The following is a 24,190-nucleotide window of genomic DNA, read 5'->3' on the forward strand; positions in this document are numbered from 1 at the left end:
TCATTCTCTGTCTCTCTCTCAAAAAATAAATATTTTAAGAAATTGAGTTATTCCTAGACAACACAGACCCAAGTGTCATTTTCCTTTGTGATTCTTTTAGCTGTTCCCCCAAACATCTGATTATTGTTTTGCTTCCTTTTCACATATATGAAGTGTTATTTATATAATTTCTACAATAAGAATACCAACTTTTTTGTGGATGGCATTCAATCTCCTATTTCTGTTTCCCAGAGAGTCTCTTGTTGAATATATTACCTGTATGTACCAACTATTTTCTAAATCGGTTATCTATCACACACCAATAGACTAGCATAAATTATAGAAATTAAGATAATATAATCTAATTTTAGTTTGTAGTGTAGTAATTAAAACTAATAAAGGAAGAGGGGCGCCTGGGTGGCTCAGTCGGTTGAGCGTCCGATTTCGGCTCAGGTCATGATCTCGCGGTCCGTGAGTTCGAGCCCCGCGTCGGGCTCTGTGCTGACTGCTCAAAGCCTGGAGCCTGTTTCGGATTCTGTGTCTCCCTCTCTCTCTGACCCTCCCCCGTTCATGCTCTATCTCTCTCTGTCTCAAAAATAAATAAACGTTAAAAAAAAATTAAAAAAAAAAAAACTAATAAAGGAAGAGGAATTATTAAATAGATAAATGAGGGTAAAATTAATCCTTCATTTACGTTCACTTGGTAAGTACATTTTAAAATTAATTTTATTAAGATAATATTTACGTACGAGAAAATATACCCATTTTGAGTGTAATTTGATGTGTTTCAACAAGTGTATGTACCTTTGTAATCAGTACCACAATCAAGATAAAGAACATTTCCATAATGCCCCAAAGTTCCTTTTTTCCTCTTTGCAGGCAGTTACCCTCTCATCCCTGGTCCCCGGCACTCACCTTTGTCACTATAGATTAGTTTTGCCTGTTCTAGATTGTATATAACTCTAACCATATTGGTGTGTATCCTTTTGTGTCTGACATTTTTAACTCTGCATAATATTTTTGAGATCTACCTTTGTTAGTGGTTTGTTGTTGTGTTTTTTTTTTGAGGTATAATTTAAATATTAAAAAAAAAAGTCATTCTTGGGGTGCCTGGGTGGCTCAGTCAGTTAAGCAGCTGACTTCAACTCAGGTCATGATCTCGTGGTTCCTTGAATTCAAGCCCTGTGTCAGGCTGTGTGCTGACAGCTCAGAGCCTGGAGCCTGTGTCGGATTTTGTGTGTCTCTCTCTCTCTGCGCCTCCCCACTCATCTCTCTCTGTCTCTCAAAAATGAATAAATTGTTAAAAAAGAAAAAAGTCATTCTTTTTAGTGCATAGTTCTGACAAATAAATATGTAGGTGGAGTAACCACCACCACTAATCAAGTTATAGAATAATTCCATGTCCCTCCCGAATTCCTTTATCCTATTTTGTAGTAACCCTTCCCCCAGTCTCCAGCTGCTGACACCCACTGATTTTTACCCTTATATTTTTGCTACTTTGAGAATGGTGAAATGATGTAACCTTTGAGTCTGGCTTTTACTCAGTATAATGCATTTGTGATTCAGTTATATTGTTGTGTGAGTCAGTAGTTGGTCCTTTTTATGGCTGACTAGCAGTCCACTTTATTGTCCATTTACTTATTGATAAACGTGTGAGTTATTGCTAGTTTTTGACTATATGAATAAAGCTTCTGTGCACATTCAGGTTCAGTCATTTTGCATACAAGTTTTCATTTCTTTTTGGGTATATACTAAGATAATGGGTCATATGTTATGCATATATTTAACTTCATAACAAATTACCAAACTGCTTTCAAAAGCAGCTACACCATTTTACATCCCTACCAGGAGGTCCAAATTCTCCCTCCTCTTCAATCTTTGGTATTGTCAGTCTTCTTAATTTTAACCAATTGATTGGGTGTGTACTGTATCTCATTGTTTTAATTTGTATTTTCCTGATGGATAATGATATTGAGCACCTTTTCATGGGCTTATTGGCCAAAAGTGCATATCGTCTTTAATGAAATGTCTGTTGAAGTTTGTACAGTCAGCCATGGAAAAGATGAATGTCTCTAATGTGGTTAAGACCTGGAAAAGAGGTGTGTGTCCCATGTGTACGTCATGTTGTGTTTGGGACAGGAGAGGAGGGCGAGGTAGGAATTGTAAGATCCAGCAATAGTTTATAGAATGAAATCTAATTAGGCAGTTGTGTGGGATTAAGGAGGTCAAGCCACATATGTCACAGGCTCCTGAAAGCAGATGAGTGAGAAAATAGCATCCAGAAATCTAAGAGTAGGCACTATTTAGAGACAGATAACAGTCATAGGAACAAGGCTTCAAAGACAGCTAGTGGCATTAGGAGAAAGGAATCTTAAGACTTTAACCTAGATTTAGAGGTCTAGTCTATTAGCCTCTTAATATGTAAATTGAAGCCTAAAGAACATAAATCTTTTTTTATGCAGGTTTTTTTTGAGACATAATTTACATCTGGTAAAATTTCATCTTTATTAGTGTACAGTTCTATGAGTTTTGACAAATGAGTGCATCGTGCAAAACCACACTACAGTCAAGATAGAGAATTTTGGGGGCGCCTGGGTGGCTCAGTAGGTTGAGCTTCCGACTTCGGCTCAGGTCATGATCTCACAGTTTGTGAGTTCGAGCCCCACGTCAGGCTCTGTGCTGGCAGCTCAGAGCCTGCTTTATTTTCTTTGTCTCCCTCTCTCTGCTCCTCCCCTGTTCACACTTTCTCTGTCTCCCCCTCTCTCAAAGAAATAAATAAACATTAAAAAAATTTTTTAAAAAGAGAATTTTGTAATCCTTCCCCCTCCCCACCCCCCACCCCGGCCCAAAATATTCTCTCATGCTTCTTTGCAGTCAGTCTTTCCTTCAAGCCCTACCCTGGCAACCAGTGGTTATTTTTTTTCTTTGTAGTTGTGCATTTTTGAGAGTATTGTATGGAATGGAATCGTGGCACATTGCCTCTTTGGTCCGGCTTCTTCCACTTAGCATAATGTATTCTTTGTTGCATGTAAGGGGTAGTGTGTTCTTTCATGTTACTGAATAGCATATCATCATATGGATGTTCCATAGATAGTGTATGCATTCACGTTGTTTCCAGACTTTGGCAATTATGAATAAAGGCTCTACAAACATTTATGTACAGGTTTTTGTATCACTAAATATTTTCTTTTCTCTTGGGTAAGTATATCATTGTGGGATTGCTGGGATCATATATTAAATAATCTTAAATTTACCTTTTTAAAAAGCAACCAGTTTTCCAAAATGCCGGTACTATTCTGCATTCCCACCGGCAGTGTGAAAAGAGTTCAGTTGCTCTATATTCTCTTCACCACTTAGTATTGCTAGGTCTTCTCTTATTTTTTTAACCATCGAAATAGATGTGTAAGTGGTATCTCATTGGGGCTGAATCTGCATTTCCCTGGTAGTGTCTGACAATGTGAGCATCTTTTCTCGTGTTTACTTGCCATCTGTTTATCATCTTTGGTAAAGTGCTTAAAATGTTTGTCCATTTAAAGAAATATTTGTTTCCATGTTAATGGAGTTTTGAGAATTTTTTATAAAAAGACCATTATCTTTATCATAATAATTAACAGTAACCTTCACTGAATGCTTTATATATGTCAAACACTGTTCTAAGATCCTTTATTTGAATTGTCTCATTTAAATTCATAGCAACGTAGTTCTGTTAGGTTAGAAACTATGATTATCCTCATACAGATGATGGAATTGTACCAAACAGTGGCCAGGTTTCAGAAATACAAATTGAATATGACCTTTATTGGGATGAACCATGGGAATCTATCCCCAAAACCAAGAGCACACTTTACACATTGTATGTTAGCCAATTTGACAATAAATTATCTTAAAAATTTTTTTAATTAAAAAAAAGTTTATGTTAAGAAAAAAAGAATATGACCTTTATAAGTGACTACGGTATACTTTGGCAAATATAGCAGTAAAATGACATATTGTAAAAAGGAAGTGATATCTACACTGAGCTTTAAATGGACGTTTCCTAGGCTACCTTTTAGAGGAAGGGCACACTAGACTAGGACAGCAAGCGGGGGAGAGGGGAGGAGGGAGGGAGAGAGAGAAAGAATATCTTAAGCAGGCTCCATGTTCAGCATGGAGCCCAATTCAGAGCATGATCCCACAACCCTGGGATCATGACCTGAGCCAAAAGCAAGAGTTGGACACTTAACTGACACAGCCAACCATGTACCCCTTGATTGTGGGTTTTAAAGAGCTTCCTTTGCTCTAGTCCCACCATTCTTGTCACCAATAACATTGATAAAAGTAACTCTCAGGACTCTTTTCGAATTTTGTGGAAGCTACTGGAAGAAATATGTAATATTATATTTCACTTTTACTGTTTTCTTTCTGAATAAAACCATCTGAAATGCCATGTTAATATGACAAAGAAAATTAGTTTGTCTTTTGTAACAAGGTATCTTTTTTTTTTTATTTTTTTAACGTTTATTTATTTATTTATTTTTTAAATGTTTATTTATTTTTGAGACAGAGAGAGACAGAGCATGAACGGGGGAGGGTCAGAGAGAGGGAGACACAGAATCTGAAGCAGGCTCCAGGCTCTGAGCTGTCAGCACAGAGCCCGATGCGGGGCTCGAACTCACGGACCGTGAGATCATGACCTGAGCCGAAGTCGGACGCTCAACCGACTGAGCCACCCAGGCACCCCAAGATATCATTATATTTTACTTAAATATCTGCATGTAATGAATTGTCGTTTACTCCGATCAATAAGAAGATTAAATAATAGTCTTAAATTTGAGTTATAATCTTTTAATGTAAACTTTATTGAAATATGACATACATACAGAAACATACACAGTTTAGAAGTGAACAGTTAGATAGATTTTCAGAGAGTAAATGTCCTCTGCGTAGCCAATATCCAGATCAAGAAATAGAATATTATCACAATCATAGAAGCCTCCTCAGACCTCCTTTGAGTCACTACTTGCCCTCCCCCTAAGAGTGATCACCATTCTGACGTAGAACTCATAGATCAGTTTTGTTGGTTATTAAACTTTATATGTATTTCTCTTATGTATCTAGGAATGAAATTGTTCAATCGTAGGATATATGAATGTATTAGTTATGCTGTCTAGTTACAAATTAGCCACACATTAGTGGCTTAAAATAGCACCCATTTATTATCTCATAGTTTCTTGGATCAAGTGGGTGGGCACAGCTTATGTGGGTGCTCTGCTCAGGGTCTCACAAAACTGTAACCTCCATGTGCATTGGGGCTGTGATCTCACCTGTGACTCAGGGTTCTTTTCTAGGCTCACAGGGTTGTTGGCAGAATTCATTTCCTTGCAGCTGTAGACCTCATTGAAGCTCATTTCTTCAAGGCCAGCAGGAGAGGGTCTCTGAGCTTAGGAAAGGCCTAACTCCCTTTTTTATAAGTTAAACTTTTTATTTTAAGATAATGTCAGATTTGCATTCAGTTGTAAAAAATAATACAGAGAGATCCAGGGTATCCTCTACCCAGTTTCTGGTTACATGTATGTTTTGCTGTGTACAGATTTTTTTTTTTAGACTTTTGTATAGGGATATTTAGGGAAGTACTTTTCTTAGCTCAGATTTCCTATAGATAAGCCTTAGGTAGAATGAAATCTTTACCAATCTTAGTTTTCATGCTTTTATGAGTCTTACAAATATTTTGAAAATCTTTTTAATTGAAGCTAACATTTGAAGATACTTTTCAGATCAAGATCTCTTTACTTGTTCATCAAACTTGTTTTTTCATTGAATAGTATTACTCAGGAGTTAGTCACACTGCAAAATTAACACAATCCCCAAACTGTCCTCTCTTCTGACACTAACTGCAAATTCTCGGGGTTCCCAAAGCTACCCTTAGTCTTAATAATATGTTAGCAATACTTACAGAACTCACAGAAAGCTATTATACTTGTGGTTATGGTTTATTATGGGGTAGACTACAGGTTAAAATTAGCCACAGAAAGAGACACATAGAGCTATCTTGGAAGGTTTTGAACACAAAGCTTTCCCCATGGAGTCAGGTCCCAGCATTGATATGTGATGTCAGGCAGAGTATTGTCCCCCAGAGAAACTCACCTGAATGTCAGTGTCAGAGATTTTATTGGAGCTCCATTAAGTAGACATGATTGATTGCCCACATGGTTGATCTCAGCCTCCAAGTTAACTAATAATAGATGACTCAAATAATAGATGACTCAAAGCCCCTCACCCTAAATCACGTGATTGGTCTTTCTGGTATGGCCAGCCCCACCATATGATCTAAGATGGACAGCTCCTGGCCTTAAACAAATACATTCCTATCAGGTATGACATAAGTTATCTCCCAGAAGCTGAGGGCAGAGACCAAACCTCTCTTTGGACAAGGCCAAATTCTTTACTTTAAACGCATACTTACTGTTGTTAGAAAAATAAGCTTTTTGGAACTTTATTCAACCTATGCTCATTCATTTATTCATCAGATGTTTTTTTTCTGTGTGATATATAGTGTGTTTGTCTCCAGGTAGATATAGACATAGTCCCAGTTCTATAGAGCTTACTGACTAGTGTATGTTTAGGATTTTGTTTCTTTGATTCAGTTAGTCAACACCTCCACAATGGGATAGACCAAAATAATAGTCTGGGTTGAATTTTCCTATGGAATGAAATTGAAGCATTTGTTAACCTCTTTTAACAGTGTTTTTCAAACTTTTTTGACTGGGACTCAGTATAGAAGTGTCTGTTTATGTTTGTGAATATATATTTGTAGCAGTGTGTGCATTTTAAGATGTAACAAACATTTTACAAAACTCTGGTCTACTTCACTTATAAAGAATGTTAATGACTATCTACTGAATTAATGGCTCAAAATGAGATTTCAGCTCACAGTTCAAAAAACACTGTCTTAGACAGTAAGACCATCGAGAATAGTGTTGGCTTGTTATTAGAAGGAAATCAGCTTTAAAATGTAGGACCTGAACAGATAAGATCTGAAGAGGAATTGTGGTGCAAGAGTACTCCTTTCTATGCGACAGTTTCTAGATGATCACCAGGAAGTACAGTATGGCTAGTACAAATGTTATTCAATGGGGAAACTTATGAGGACATAAAACCAGTATGTTGTTCATTTTGCTTTGTAGCTATTTTCTCAGACCTGCTTAAGGTGATTTCTGATTCATCTTTCCTCTGATCTTAGTTTGGCTAGTCTTTCTTTTCATTCAGATTTCAGTATAAATGGCCTCCTCCATTATACCTTTCCTGAATCCATTCTAAAATCGTTACCCTACCACTTTGAATCACATCATCCTATTTTCATTCTCTGTGTAGCCTTTACCTTTACCTGATGTTTTCCCTATTTTCTTCACTCCTTCTCTAAAATCTTAGCTATATTAGAACAGGAACTTTGTCATCTTGTTTATTTACTCTTTTATTCCCAGCACATATAAGAATGTCTGGCAGGTAGTATATACTCAAATAATATATCTTGTATGACTGATGTAGCTCATGTTCCTTTTAAATCCAAGACAGAATACACTTCTCTTGGTGAAACTAGAGTATACTGTAATTATCTTGTTCATTATACCACATTTTTGTTTGTGCAGTCTAAGATTGAATTTGCTTTTTTGGCAAGCTCATTACACCATACACTTATTTAGCTTACAGTGAGCTAAAATTCCCTGGTATTTTTCACATGAGCTGCTGTTAAGGCATGTACCACTTATTTTTTACTTAAGTAGTTGTTTTGTGTATGTGTGCAAGCATGCCCATTTATAGATTCAGCCTCATAAGATTTTTTTTTTTTAATCAGTATTTTTGGGGATGTGTTAAGAGGGAGGCTAATTAAGAACTAATGGTAGGGTGGCTGAAGAGAGATTAAGCTGAAATGAAAGGCCAGTAGGAACCCAGGAGATTGACCAGATGGCACCAGTTCACAAATTTAAACTGAAAATATTCATTTGGAGGGGTTTAGTGCAAGCTGAGGAAATAGAATCTGTTTGATAAATTTTGGAAGGTCTCACCTGACAGGATCAGGTTTGCTTCTTTCTATTCTTAAATGCAGCATGACTGCACCAGGTTCAGACTCAACATCAGGGTTACACTCTTTACTATCTGAATGATGTTCTCTGTCATGTTTTGCCTCCTTCCCTACCCTTCCTTTCCCATCCATCCCACCCCTCACACACTGTACCCTCAAGATCCTAGCTGTTTTTCAAAACAGTCAGGGGAGCATTTTTAATTGTCCTTCGTCATTTATCAAACCTTAAATCACTGTGGCCTTCACAGCACTGTTCTTATAGGTCAGTGCCTCTCATGCTGTTACTAATTCTGTCTTTTGTGCTCTGCCTCTCTGAAACCTGTATGGCTGCAACCAGTGTTTTTAGAGACAGTTTTGTTTTTTGTTTTTTGTTTTTTGTTTTTTGTTTTTTTCCCCCCTAGAATAATTTCTCATTGTAAATTTTGGTTTCGAGTCTCCTGACTCCAGGTACTACATTTCCTACCTTACTGATCTGTCCATCCTTTTTTAGTTTCTGGTCATATGATGATACTTTTTTTCTTCCTTTAACTTTAAAAGTTCTATCTTTATAAAGTCAGTGACACACAACTGCCATGCCTAGACTGTCATAAACACCAAAAGGGCATATTTAACATTCGTATATGGTTCTCATCACTTCTGTTTCCACAAATAATTTTTTTCTTGTGGTTAGAAGTATATCCAGAGATGCGGTTTCTTTCATTACTGTCTTTGCATTATGCAAGATGAAATTCTAATATGGGACAATTACGTATATTTTGTGATTTTTGAAATGCTTTTGACTTTTTATGGCTATTCTTCATTATCTAGTAAAATTATATTTCTTTTGCCTACAACTGCGTATCAAGTTTACATGCCTTATTTTGTCTTCTTGCAAATGTATTTATTTTCCCCTCCTCTTAATGTCATTTATGTTTGTTAATAATCACTTGAGTATTCTAACAGGTTTTTAGAAATTATCTCGGAATTCTGAAAATCAAAATTGGTTTTTCATAATGCATTGTATGGAAAAAATAAGTTGTCTTTCAACATAACTGATTCTCAGTGCCTCCTTTAAAAGACTTGAAAGAGGTTTTTTCCTTGGTATTTTATCAGTTCATTTGGAAACACTGCCAAGAGAATTGCGAGTGTGATGTTAGTGATATCAAGCCAATTATGCAACTGCTTGGTTAATTTGCTTACACTATTGCCCTCCCACTCTATCAGGACCTGTCTGTCGAGGCTGTAAGAGTGCACTTCACCTTTGGGTTCTGTCAGAGTGCCATTGCCACACTCCAGTTTCTCTCTTAGTCTGGGGGGAAAGAAAACCCAATGATGGCAACTTGATAAACTGTTTTGGAGAGGTTACTGATTCCTAATAGAGTATCATAAATTTAATGCTCTATGAACTTTGGATCAATAGTCACCTGTATGGGAATGGTAGGCAATGGCAATACTTAGGAAAATGATTTTGTTTTTTAAGAGTTGAACTCTGCTGTTGTGTCATTGTGTTAGGTACTTGTCTCATCTGTGCCTGACCTCTTTCATCTGCAAAGTTAGAAATAATATTTGATTTTATTTTTAACCACATAGGAATATTGTGAAATGAAATAAGAAAATACACCAGAAATTATGGAAACTTTTGGGCTGGAAAATGGTTTGTGAATTAACACATTTAAACATCTTCAAAAATTTTTTTCCTGTGGTGCCTGGGTGACTCAGTCATTTAAGCATCTGACTTCAGCTCAGGTCATGATCTCACAGTTGGTGGATTCGAGCCCCGTGTCAGGCTCTGTGCTGACAGCTCAGAGCCTGCTTCAGATTCTGTGTTTCCCTCTCTGTCTGCCCTTCCCTCACTTTCTCTCTCTCTCTCTCTCTCTCTCTCTCTCTCTCTCTCTCTCTCTCTCTCTCAAAAATAAGTAAACATTAAAAAGAAAAAATACTCCCTAAGAAGCATTTTAGAAAAGGTGCTATGGGAAGTTAATATTATTTACCAAAGTGATATTTATAGATAATATTTTAATTTTTTTATTGATGTGATGTTTTGAATTGTTGTCTGGAAATGGCCAAACGTCCCCTAAATGGCCAAAGCTGGGACAATTTAAACAACAAATAAATAATCATAGTACCAGATTATAATCCATAGAATAAAATAAATACCCATGAGTTTATACAATATATAGTGTATACTATATATAAATAATTGAATGAGTAAATAGAAGAGACAGCTTCTTTTTACAGTAGAATTCCAATTGAAAATGTGGGAGGAATGATAACAATAGAAAATTTGCATTAGGCAAATATATAATAATTGTTACATAACAAATATATAACAATTGTTACATAAAAAACATAATAATTGTTACAGGCAGGAACCATCAATGCATGTTAAAATTACTAGGCAGATGTATATGAGAAACAAGGTATTTGTATCGTCTTGTATAGTAATAAGATACATATTAATTCTAAAAGGACAGGTTTATAGTAGAGAATCATGGTAGATACCACTTTAACCAAGGAATCGAAACAACATCCCTAGTAAGTGATAAGATATACTGACATCACATATCCGATATGATTGATACGCTGAGGTGGGCAGAGTGTCACATTACAGTAGTAACGATGGTAATGTCGGAAGTCTCTGAGTATTTGTTTGCCAGGCACCATAGTAAGCACGTTATCTGTTAGGTCTCACTACAGTCCTGGTATCACAAGGCAGATACTGATATATTTCTCTTTTACAGATGAGGAAGCAGAGGCCCAAGTAAATGCTGAAACTGGGACTAAAACCCAGGTCTGGCTGACTTCAGAGCCAATGCCTTAATCACAACATTATGTTGAGAATAGCTTGTAGTGTCATGGCTAATTTATAGACTGATGAATTTAGTATATTTAACGTTAAGGAAGTAGTAAACTTGGTGAGGTTTTTAAAATACACTTTTTGATTTATCTGGAAGAAAATGAACCTTTTTTTTTTTTTTTGAGTTTATTTATATATTTTGAGAAAGAGAAAGCACGAGCAGGGGAGGGCAGAGAGAGAGAGGGAAAGGGAGAATCCCAAGCAGGCTCCATGCTGTCAGCTCAGAGCGCAACGGGGGATTCAGTCTCGTGAACCATGAAATCATGACCTGAGCCAAAATCAAGAGTCAGAGGCCTCATTGACGGAGCCGCCCAGGTGCCCCACAAAAGATGAACTTTTAAACAATACAGCATTGAAAAAGGAGTACACACTAATATAAAATAAAAGTTAAATATTACTTGTTTTCATATCATGAATGGCCTTTTTATAAATAAATTTTTCATAAATAAATAGACTTTTTCATCAAGTATTCAGGTATTTTTATTGAAACCACTTAGCAACCCTAAATCTAAAACTTGGATCCCCTTACTTCTCTGTATGTAATCATTTATTGATTACCTCATTCCTTCAGCATAAAGACAAAGTCCAGATATTTTAGCATTAACTTGTAACACCTTTGATGATCTAACCCATTACCTTTCAGCCCTTGTTGCTCATGATTCTTCTACATGCACCTCCTCTTCTTGTTATGCCACGCTACTTGTTATTCCCTGAATATAACTTTTTAAATTTCTTTATTACATAACATTTCAAGTGTGCACCAAAGTAGACTATGCATCACCCAGCTACAATAGCCATCAATTTATAGGGCACTGTTTTATCTGTACGATCCTCTAATTATCATTCCCACCTCCTACATGGATTATTTTGAAGCATATCTCAATCATATCACTTCATCTGTAAATATTTCAAATTATTATCTAAAAGACAGAATTTTTTTGTCTTTAAAACACCACTGCAAGGGCACCTGAGTGGCTCAGTTGGGTAAGTGTCTGACTCTTGCTTTCAGCTCAGGTCACGATATCACTGTTACATGGGTTCAAGCCCCGCATCAGGCCCTGTGCTGACAGTGTGGAGCCTGCTTTGGATTCTCTGTCTCCCTCTCTCTCTCTGCCCCTCTCCTGCTCACTCACTCTCTCAAAGTAAATAATAGATAAACATTTTAAAAAACAAAAATAAAACACCATTGCAAAATCAGTTTAACACCTAATAAATAACTGTAATCAAATGCCTGGTCAAAGTTAAAATTCCCTACTATAATAAATTTATTTTTATAATTTTTTTTATAGGTCACTGTCAAAACAAGGGCTACTCATTACATTTGGCTAATATGTATTTTAAGTGTCTCTTTTTCTCTCTTTTATCATTTAGCCTGAATCTCTTTTATTTATTTTAAATATTTTTTAATTTATTTATTTTTGAGAGAGAGAGAGACAGAGACAGACTGTGAGTGGGGGTGGGGCAGAGAGTGAGGGAGACACAGAAGCCGAAACAGGCTCCAGGCTCCCAGCTGTCAGCACAGAGCCACTCATGAACCACAAGATCATGACCTGAGCCGAAGTCGGATGCTTAACTGACTCAGCCACCCAGGCGCCCCCTTAAATCTCTTTTAAATTTGTGGTTCCCCTTCATTTTGTTCCTTTGTGGAAGAGATGGAGTCATTTGTCTATAGTTTCCCACATTCTGGATTTTGCTGATTGCACCCCCGTGATAGCCTCTAACATGTTCCTCTCTCTCTGTGTTTCCTGTAAGTCACAAAACAAATTTTTATTTAGAAAAAAAAAATAACTTTTATGAATATGTACTATTTGCCTGAATTGCTATGTGGATGATTAAAATAAAGGCAATACTTTTAATAGTATTACCTTTTCAATGTAAAATGCAAGATTTATGACACTAAAAAAAGAATGTTGTGGTTAGCTAAAAGTGGAGACGTAGGTACTAACACAAGTCATAAGATAAGAGTAGGCCTTTTTTAGTTTGTGAACATGGCACTTCACAGATGTGAGGAAAAGCAAAGTAAAATAATTGCTTCACTTCTATCAAAAACTCTGAAAACAGATTTAAGGGTAAAACTCAGAAAAAGACTTTAACAGATTATAATTTGCTTTTATGTCAGTTTTTCCCCATTTCTCTTTAAAAGAAACTATCAGTAGCTTGCGGAAAAAATGTTGTGTATAATAAATAAAAAGACCAAAAGAAGTCATCACATTAATGTTTGATACATATTATACTAAAATTTACTTTAAATTTATTTTTAGAATGTTGGTTTTATATGAATATTTAAATAATTATTATAACTAGCAAACTGGCTTATCATAAACAAGTTAAGAGAACTAAAATGCCTTATAAATTCTTTATAATATCAAATTACTATATTATACTTTCCTTTTGACAGCAGAATTTTTTTAATGTTTATTTATTTTGAGAGAGACAGAAAGAGAGGGGAGAGGGGCAAAGAGAGAGGAGGAGAGAGAGAATCCCAAGCAGGCTCCGTGCTGTCAGCACATACCCCGACATGAGGCTTGAACTCACAAACCATGAGATCATGACCTGAGCTGAAATCAAGAGTTGGATGCTTGGGGCACCTGGGTGGCTCAGTTGGTTAGGCATCCAGACTCGGCTCAGGTCATGATCTTGCAGTTTGTGGGTTTGAGCCCTGCATTGGACTCTGCTGACAGCTCAGAGCCTGGGGCCTGCTTCGCATTCTGGGTCTCCCTCTTTCTCTGCCCCTCCCGTGCTCACTCTCTCTCTCTCTTTCAAAAATAAAACATTAAAAAAAAAAAAAAAAAGAGTGGTATACTTAACCCAAGTGCCCCTTGACTGCAAAATTTTTAACTCGAGATCTCTTGGCTTCCAGGACACCACTCTTCTGCTAATACTTACCATTCTTGTAGTTTCTTTTTGTTTTCCTTCATTAGCTCCTCTTCATCCACCAACCCCTTGAACTTGGTGTTTTGGGGTTTCCCTAACTGCCTCTCTTTTGTTATTTCTACATTGTGTTTCTAGGCAATAACATTCATTTTTGCTCAATACTTGCTATCTCTATTCTATTTTATATAGTCTTCCATTGGAACCTCCATCCACCCTGACCCCCAGTTCTGAAGCCTAACAATCCTCTCTTCTGAGAAAGGTTGGAAGATTTTTAGCTATAATGCAGTTTTGCCTGTGTTGTTGAAAAATTCCTTGTTCTGTGTTTTATTCTTAGTAACGAATTGTATCTGTTTTATTATTTGAGACCTTTTATTCCTTCATACTGTTTTAAAAATATATGAAATAGAAATATATGTATTTCCTCCAATAAAGGAGCCTGTGTTCTGTAGTACATGCAGAGTAGCCATGTGACCATTCTCCCCTTCTTTTTTGGAAATTTATAATTTCCACTCGCGTCTACACACTGGTAATTCAATAATCTAAATTATTTATCTACAACTAAAATATTTGAAATGGAAAAATTCCCATTGGAATGTGGGTTGGGTGAGTGTTTGGGAAAATCATTCCATCAAGAGAGGAAAGATCTGACTCCCCCACCCCTCAGATTTTAATGCCTCTAATTTCTGAACAAATTCTTCTGCTTCTTTCTCTCAGGAAGGAAAAAGATGTAATAGGTGGTATGAAAACTTTTAAATTTTGTAGCATGTAGCATTCATAAAGGCTATACGCCATACTTTTTCATTCTGCTCTATTTCATCGGGACCCACTAAGTTTATATCATGAGTTGATATTAGCTAATGACCTGTGGTTTGAAAAACACTCATACCGTAAATCCTTGAGTTTCCCCAGTACTGAAATATGATATACAGGATGCTCCATATATTCCTTTCAGTTGCTATCAGCATAATATATCACATATGAGATCATCTTTATGTTTTGCTATGACTTCTTTGTCTTATAAACATTTAGATATGATATTAGTATATGTGCCTTCTTTTTTATGTTTTTTTGTCCTTTACCATATGGATTTTGTGGGAGCAAGATCTTTGCCTTTAGTTTTGATTTTTAAACAACTTGTGTTAAAAAAAATATTTTGAAACTATGACAAACTTACAGAAGAATCACAAATGAAATACAAAGAAATTCTTTGACTTTGTAAAGAATTGGAGAGTAGATTGCAGACCTAATGTTTCATCATCACCAAAGATAAGGAAGATATTTTTCTGTATAACTACAGTGTAACCATAACAAGTGGGAAATTGATACAGCAAAGCTGTTGGGATGAGGAGGAAAATAGAACAAAATATAATTAAGTGGACTTGACAGAATTTGATGAGTGCCTATATAAGGGAAAAGAGAAAGACTGTATGACATTAAAAAAAGCACATCAGCTATCCTTTTGTATGTTTGTGTATATGTGTGAATTGAGAAATGACCTACATTAAAAATGTTCAGTTACTTAACACCTCAGTAATTGATGTTCTGTGGGAATATCATTTTAAAATATTGCATTCTAATAGCAGAAGAAATATATGACCATGGACTTCTCTATTACTGTCCACTGTTAAGATTTATTGTTAAACAATTGGGATTTTGAGTCAAGGAATAGAATCTGTTGAAAAACTTTAATGGGAGAAGTGATATATTTTGGAAATCATCTTAGGTTCTGAGGATAGTGTCAGTGAGTTAAAGATATTGAAAGAAAACAGAGAGAGAATTGACATCATCTTTTCCAACCCTACCCTCTCTGAGGATCCAGTCTCAAATTTTCAGTTACTAGAGCTTTTAAACTTAACCACATACATCTACACATGCTTTCTTGCCTAGACTTCCTATTTCTTTTACCTTCTCATACCTTGCCTTGGTCTAGAAGCCAAGCACTGATCCTTTCTACTCTTCACCCACCCATATCTGGTTGATCTCTACGTCTTGGAAAGGGCACTGGGAAAAATTAATTTCATTCTAGCTTTATTACTAGTGTCTCTGCAATTTTGAGAAAGTCACTTAGTTTCTTTGTATTCAGATTAATCTGTGTAAATTATGATATTTGAACCACATATGATACCATATAGTGGTTAGGAGTATGGTTTTCCTAGTGAGTTCTTTGCCTTTTGATCCCTGCTTTATCAGTCAGCAGCCGTGTGATCTGGAGGGAATTATTTCTTCATGCCTCAGTATCCTCAGCTGTAAGTGCATGGCTCACAGGGTTGTTTTGAAGATTAATGGAGTTGCTATACGTGTAATATGAAGAGTAGTGCCTGGAACACAGTAAGGATTAAATAAGTGTTAGCTCTTACCATTACTGTTACCATTATGATTTTTCTTGCTTGCTCTCAGGTCGTTCTAACTTTTTGCGATACTGCTCTAAGAGTGTATCTATCATTTGCTACTCCTCTCCTTTCCATTATCACTATTACCCTACTATTGTTCAGGATTAAGTTAGTTGTTAGGTGAAAGATGCTTAGAGTAGTGCCTTGAACTTAGTAAGCACTCAGTAAGTAATAAGCCCTTACTGTTGGTCATTGTGATTTTTTGTGTAGATGACTCCTCAGGGCAGTCAGATCCTCTCCTTGCCTTTCTTGGTTCTGTAAACCTTAATTTCCTCCCCTGCCTTCCAGTTGGTCTTAATTCGTGATCAGTCATATAATATTACTCTGTGTTGAGACCTTTGGTTTAAAAGGGAAAAAAACAAAAATTGTTCTTTGATAGAAATATCAGATAACTTGCCAAGACCGACTGAAAAAAAAAATGGTATTAATGAAAGAAGTAAACTTGAATTTTAAAGCAGTGAAAATTTTGTTTTAGGTACTTAAGGGCATTTCTTATTATTTCAGCCTCAGTTTTTTATAGAAAGAGAAGCTGTATTGCTGAAATTCAGGAAGACTTGTTATTTATTTTTAGCAAGGGACTAAAACCAAAATTTAATCCAAAAAACTCAGCAGTTCATTTAAAATAGAACATGAGGAGTCAAGGTCAGGAATTTCATGTGTTTTTGATGTTAGAAATATTCATTAGTATATTTTTCCAGGTTTAAATACGGAAAAAATTTAAGTGTTGTTATTTGCTCTCTGTGGGCATATAGGCAGCTCTCGTGTGTTCTTTTCAAAATCTTAAACTTCTCTTTAGAATTTAAATGAAAATAGCCTCATTTGTCTGTTTTAAAAATCACAGTGTTAGCTTTTGTTACAAGAATCCGAAGAGAACTCACCTAATTTCTTAACGAGAAGTCACTTGTTATGTGTGACCTGCTCTTTAACCCTTGCTGGTCTTTAGCTGTTCTCCTAGTTCCAGTATTTTATGGTGTCCTGGAGAAAAGTATTTTTCTCCAGTAAAAATTGCATTGGATTCTTTTTTTTTTTAACATTGATAGCTGCATAAAGCCATTTCACCACAGTTTGAGTTTTCAGATGTCCTTCTAAAATCAGCTTTTACGTATATTTTCTAAAACTTTACTGCAGGAAATGGCAGAGTGAGAGTTAATGTGTTACATGGAGGGAAGAACAGTCCATTGGGGGTTAAATTGCAGAGTCTAATGGAATAATAACTGGTAGCACCATCTGCTGGCCTACTTCCGCAGAAGGAGTCAGTATTTTTAACGACATCTCTAATATTCATGCTGATGCATTTTGATGCTTTGTGCATTCATTTCTTTCTGTGCTTTGTTGGAATCTGGCTATCTGCTTACAGCTATTGAGGAAACCCAGCTTTTTAGGAGGGGTTTATAGCCTTTTTCATATCTAAATAGGATGAACAGTGGATATAAACTTGCCAAGGCAGAAATGTGTTGATAAATCACAATGTGTGTTTGTGGAGGGTTGTGCATCTCTTGGTTGCAGCTTGCTAAATAGGCCATTTAGGAATCTTCTTTCAATGCTTTTTTCTTGAGCACTGCCTGGGGTGGTGAAAAAGCAGAGGGCAAGCCTTTGTCTGACGCCAAAAATGTCTTCAGTGAAGAGGCCAAGAGGAAGGGTAAGTGAAAGCCTGAATGAGTGGGAGGAGGAGGGGTTCTTTGGGCTAAAAGGCTAATGGGATTGAATAACCTTCCTTATTACTGGCTGCTGCTGCGGGAGTCGTACTGCATCGCCATCTTGAGCTTGTTGCTGTTTTCTCGAGTCTTGGTTATTTGTTATAGCCTGTAGGCCTTAAGGTGGCATTTTAGTGAGCGTTCTAAACCCTCCTTCCTTTCCCAGTGCTGCAGCACTGCTATGAAACCTTTGATGAGGCAGGTATAGAAAAGATATCCAGTGAAGCACACTGGAATCAGCATGAAAATGTGTTTGGAAATTCCTGGTGGTTTTTTCCTTTGCTATAGTCAGAGGCATGTTTACGGGTAAGAACATAACAAAACTGTGATCTAAGTATATGTGGATGAATGCGTGTTTGAAGAGGATATTCTTTTTTTAAATGCTGTTGATCTGCTTCCTGTGATACTGCTAAAATATTAATAATTTTAACGTAAAACTGTAAAACTCGTTTTTTTTTTTTCCAGAATTGCTTGAGCAAAATAATTATGATATAGAGAGAGGAAAAAAAAATCCACATTTAACTCTTTCACGGAAAAACTAAAACTTTCTCTAATTTTAAGTATGGGAATGTCTGTTTACTAACTAGCTATGTTGTTGCATAGATTGCACATTAAAAAAATGATTTAAATGATTTTGGGTTCTAGTTCTAATTTCTTGTAAAGCAGAGAAGCTTTGTATTTCTAAAAATAATAATAAACTATAAGGAGTATTCTAAATCAAAATTGCTATTTTAAATTTATCAATAAATTCCACAGTTCTGGAGTGAAAAGGAAAGAAAAGACTTTTATTTCAAATGTACAGAGTATTTACAGGACAAAATTTGAATCAGCTAACTAATCAAGAATGCTGTGAAAATATCAGTGAATCTACGTTATCCTTCTTTAACCGTTTTTAAAAGCAGTAGTGGAGCTTTTTTATATACCAACACTAATTTCTAGATCAGCAAAATGTTATAATTTTACATTTGTTTGTAGCACTCACATGTCGGCTCACGTATTTTACTTCGTTGAGCATAACTTTAAATGTTCAAATATTTACGTTAATCGTTTAGCTGTACTTGGGCATGTTGTGTAAAAAGTATTCTGATTTCTCTAGCCTCCATCTTCTAAGAAGAGTGACGGTTCTGGGACATACACTAAGTTGCAGAATACCCAGGTGAGGATCATGTCTGAGAAGAAACAGAGAAAAAAAGTGGAATCAGAAAGCAAGCAAGAAAAGGCTAATCGGATAATATCAGAGGCCATAGCAAAAGCAAAGGAGCGTGGGGAACGCAATATTCCACGAGTAATGAGTCCTGAGAACTTTCCTAGTGCTTCAGTTGAAGGAAAAGAGGAAAAGAAAGGTAGACGGATGAAATCCAAGCCAAAGGACAAAGAGAGCAAAAAAACAAAAACTTGTTCAAAGTTGAAAGAGAAGACAAAAATTGGGTAAGTTGGTTTCGAAATCAATGTAATTCCTTTGAATTTTTTTGTCAAAGTGCAGTCTGTCTCATCTTTTACTTTTGATTTGCGTGTGATGTATTTTTACTCCTACTTTGAAGTTTTAAGTGGTTAGATACGATGTGTACCTTATTTCCTTTTTGAATGAATTGAGTAATTAAGACTTACTGCGTTTTAATCTTCTCTCAACATAGCTTTCTGTACATTAATATTAGTAAAAGAAATTTAAAATAGGAGAACATTGCATACATAGAACAGAAAAAGGAAAACAAAACCAAACCCATTGCTGTGCCAGTTCCAAAGTCACTTCCTTAGTAGGAAGTGCACTGAAATATTTTTATCCGGTTTCTTTACCTCTTGGTTGTACTTCATTGGGCACCTTATAGATTGGAAACGTGAAATACAGTATTTTCTCAAAAACCCACAACTTTGGACTAAATGGAATAGCAGGAAAACCAAGACCACGTAAATCAACGATGAGCAGTGTTCAGCTCTCCCTGGTTTACTCCCTCACTTTCTCTCTGATTTACTTTATGTAATAAAGAGGCCAGGTGAGGATTAATGCTCCAAGAGAATTATAAGGACAAGGAATTGCTCTAGGAGGGTACATTAACGCTCAGTGTTTTTATCTGATGACTTATCTAATACATTTTCAAAAATAAAATGTAATAAATGTTAATATATGTATTATACGCAAGTTTTTGCATGCAAGGGTAAAAATAACCCAGGGCCAACAGTTTAGAGTTATTTTTGCAGAAATATTTGGTCATTTTTGAAGGCTTTATGTGAAATTTTAGATAAGGTGTTCAACCTGTTTTCTTTTTTTCCACACAAAAGAGTACACAGTAAAGAATTTGTTTATCATGAAAATCTTCATTTGCGTAAGAAATTACTGATACACTGTATAGATACCGAGAACTGACAAAAATTTGGAAGACGTTGATTCTCAGCATTTTAAATGCTGTCACCAAACTGAATTATATTGTTATGGCTTGATGCCTTTCCATCCCAACCATTAAATAACATGGGCTCTCTTGCCGTAATGGAGCAGTGATTAATATTTGTGATTTTGCATTCTAAAATGAAATTTGAAAGTTAAATATTTACTCCTTTTATATTTAGTGGTTTGGGCATGAAAGCATCTGATTTTTCCAATATTCTGTCTAGTTTTAAATAGGAAACCCTGTATTTAATCGTTCAATGCATTAAGAGTTAGTATAATTAAAGTTTTTCAGTTTTAACTTAAACAGATACATAGGCAAAGTGGTGTACTATTTGGAAGCGCATTCAAAAAATAATGCACAGACCAAGAGAAACTGGTAAAGAAACTTCAAAAGTTACAGTAACTTTAAATTTAGGAGGGAATAGTATCTTTTAGAGGCAAAAGATACAAGAAGTAAATCTGGTTCAAGAAAAGCAATGTACATAAGGGGACATTAGGAAATAATTATAATAGAGAAACATGGATTTTTGGAAAATGTAATGTGGTAGGGAGTAGTAACATATCACAGTAGAATGCTTGACTTATCCTGGGGTATTTATATTTTTGTTAGAAATAGATTATTAAATGATTTTAATACTGCACAGCATTGATCAATTTAGTAATTGTTTTTAGAGATAGCATTCTTGAGAAAATAGGTGAGAATTGTACTGAAAAGATAAGTACGTGGCAAGACACTGAGGAGTTACTAGAGAAAAACTTGTTGAGAATATAAGAACATCCTTTTGATAGAGGAATTTATAAGTTACAGCCAAGTAAGTAAAATGGAAGCTTACCTGTTCTAGTCAGCTGAAATATTTTCACTACTGTGCTTTCCAGTAAGCTGCTATTTAAATTTTGAATTTGCCAAGTTTTTAATTTCTGTGTGAAGTCATCATTTAAGTAGTTTAGTTGCATAATTTTAATTAACAGTATTTCATGATATATTAAACATTTGCTTGAAAAAGTTTTATTTTTCTATTAGTTTGAGAAAATTAGCTGTTGCTAATATCAAATGATAGATATCAGATGAAGTTGAAGGGAATGTGTGCTGGAGCTTAACCACCAGCAGTGTGAAATAGAAACTTTAAGAGTAACTAAATTTGTAAACAGTAAGTTATGGTTGATATATAATCAGAATTGGTGTTTATTTAACCCATGCGTGTCATTGTTTTGCTTCTGCTTGCTTGCTAGTGTGCTTGAAACCTTTTTATTATTTCTGCTACTTTTGTCGATGAATTTTTTAATACAAGGAAAAAAGTATCCTTTTCAGAGCACTTTTGTAGAGTCTCATTTAATCTTCACACCTCTGTGAGTTAGGCTGGTGCACAGTGGGCAAATTTGATTAAGTTCTTTGACTTTGGAGCCAGGAACATTTGTACAAATTCCCGTTTTGTCACCTATAAGCAGTGTGACCCTGGACAGATACTGAACTTCTCAAGCTTTAGTTTCCTCTTGTGTGAAAAGGGGATAATGATAGTATTTGCCTCATTGTGTTATTTTGAGAATGAAATAATTTAATAACATTTAAAGCATATGGAGCAGTACCTGGAATTTAATAAATGTTAGCCATTATTGTTTTCTGAAAGCATAAATAGCACGTAGCTATTTAGGGAGAAGGCTGTGGCCATGAGCCACGCCCCTTCTTTCAAGCCTAAACTTTCACTCACCTGCCTAGATTCTCTATTAAGGCTCTGAGACCAGTTAAATGAGACCAGTTAAAAAATCGAGCAGAGAGTGCTCAATCTAGTAGCACATATACTTAAAAAAAAATCAAATGGACAAACAAAAGCAGTTGCTAATTTTTAAGAGGGGTAATAGGTTACTAATGGCTGTTTCATATGAGCATGCTTCTTCTGCTTATCAAGTAGCTAGAGTAGCATTTAGGAGGGGTAAATTTTGTTTGAAATATGCTTGGAGTTTGAAAGGTTGCCCACACTATTATGGGGAAGGGTGTGAGTTGAAATTGAAATGGCAGGTGTGAAATAAAGAGTGAGGTAGGGCAGGAAACAACCTTTTTCTATTTTAATGTTGTTCATGATCTTGGCAGTCAGGTTCTAACAAGCTCCCTTTCATGTAGAATATCAGATTTTTTTTAGTAATAGTAGGCACATAATAGATGCTCCATGAATGGAATAGAATGAATTTTGACGAATGGATAAATGAGTGAAAGGTTAAGTATCAAATGGCACCAAATGGATGAATTTGATTTGTTAAATCAAAAACAGAAATGGCAAACTAGTCCTTCACTGAAACCACAGGAATATAACTAATGGCTTAGTAACAGTAGAAAGTTAAATTATAAAATAAATCCATTCTAAGACTTCAAGTAGAATTTTCTTACAGCTCTATTTGTGATTTGAGATTGTGTGGTAGAATATCACATGATTTGGGGCACCTGGGTGGCTCAGTCAGTTGAGCATCTGACTCTTGATTTCGGCTCAGGTCATGATCTCTGGGTCACGGGATCAAGCCCCATGACAGGCTCTGCCCTGAGCATGGAGCCTGCTTAGGATATTCTCTCTCTCTCTCTCTCTCTCTCTCTCTCTCTCTCTCTGTCTCTGTCTCTGTCTCTGTCTCTGTCTCTGTCTCTTTCTTGTTCTGCTCCCCTACTGTGCTTGCTCACTCTCTCTCTCTCTGAAATAACTTTTTAAAAAATTTAAAAGGAATATCACATGATTTGATTGAAGCATTTTTAAATTTGTGGTTTGTAGTTTTGACATTTAAATTATGTTTATGTGTTGCCAATTAGGATACTTCTTTATATTACAGATTACAGATTATTGGACTGATATAGGTAGAATGATTTTGATACTTAACAATGTTTGTGGCCCCATAGTTTTAATCAGTAGTAGTCCTTCATGATTAAACTTTCTGTCTTCTTTTTTGTGCCGTCCATAGTTATTCTTTCTGTATGCTAGATGTTAGGTGCTAGAAGTAGCCTTTCTCTTTAGTTAAAGCAGAAAACATCTAAATATTCAAGTAGAAATTAAGGATGTCATGTTATAAAGGAAAATGAACATAATTAAATTCTGAAATTATATTGTGCCCTTTTTTGCTATAGTTTGAAATTCCAAGAAGGAAGAGGGAAAATAACATTTATTAATTACCTAATATCATATATATATATGTATATATACATACACACACACATATATGTATGTATGTGTTTTTTAAACAAAACTAAATGTAAGTTTGTCCATATGCATGTCTATAGAGATGTATTTATATCTAAATAACAAAATATATAGAGGAAAAAATGAACAAACAAAATCCGAGGGAAAAATACAATGAATCATCAGAAATTGAGAATTATCACTTTATAGTCCATGTTATTAATAAAGTGACAAGACCCTGATTGAATTTATTCAAAATAGTAACAATTTGATATGTTTGGATAAAATATAAATGTATTAATTAATTATTTTTAGGCATATGAAACTTTGAAAAATGTATGGTGTACATTTATTATGTATTTTTATTATTAATCATATACCATTAGTAGTCTATAGAAATTCTATAGTTTTTAAACGCCAAGCAGGTAAAATGTTTTGTTGATTTCACTGTTTAGATCTAAACTTAAACTCAGTGAAAATCTGAAACATTCATCTGCAGAAAGAATTGATACAGTATACATTATTTGTTATCATGAATTTAATGAAGATTTACAGTTCCATTTTTAAGAAGTATACCTTTATGTAAAATGTAAGACCTTACTAAGGTCTGTTCTTACCAAACAATGTGTTGTATGTATTTCATTGAATCTAAGATGTCATTGATTAATAAGACACACCAATAATTTATGTGTAAGAAAGAAAAAAAATATTGCAAGTTAAAACTATGGCATATATTTGATTATTAAATGAATCGATTTCAATAGATGTTAATATGTGGGAATGTATTAGATGTGGGAATCAATAGATGTTAATATGTATCTTA

At 35.3% G+C, this 24,190-nt stretch overlaps 1 protein-coding gene across 10 annotated transcripts in view; it reads left to right on the forward strand.

The window, feature by feature from the left end:
• The window catches only part of CHD9 (chromodomain helicase DNA binding protein 9), a 232,851-nt gene that overhangs the window by 105,488 nt on the left and 103,173 nt on the right, over window positions 1-24,190 (forward strand). For 7 of the 10 annotated variants that reach the window (XM_042970467.1, XM_042970472.1, XM_042970466.1 and 4 more), the window contains exon 3: window positions 18,929-19,260. In XM_042970467.1, the coding sequence (XP_042826401.1) occupies window positions 18,929-19,260 (332 nt within the window). The other 3 variants (XM_042970473.1, XM_042970474.1, XM_042970476.1) reach the window with 2 other exon arrangements.

The sequence above is a fragment of the Panthera tigris genome, chromosome E2, assembly GCF_018350195.1.
Source record: "Panthera tigris isolate Pti1 chromosome E2, P.tigris_Pti1_mat1.1, whole genome shotgun sequence".
Taxonomy (NCBI): Eukaryota; Metazoa; Chordata; class Mammalia; order Carnivora; family Felidae; genus Panthera; species Panthera tigris.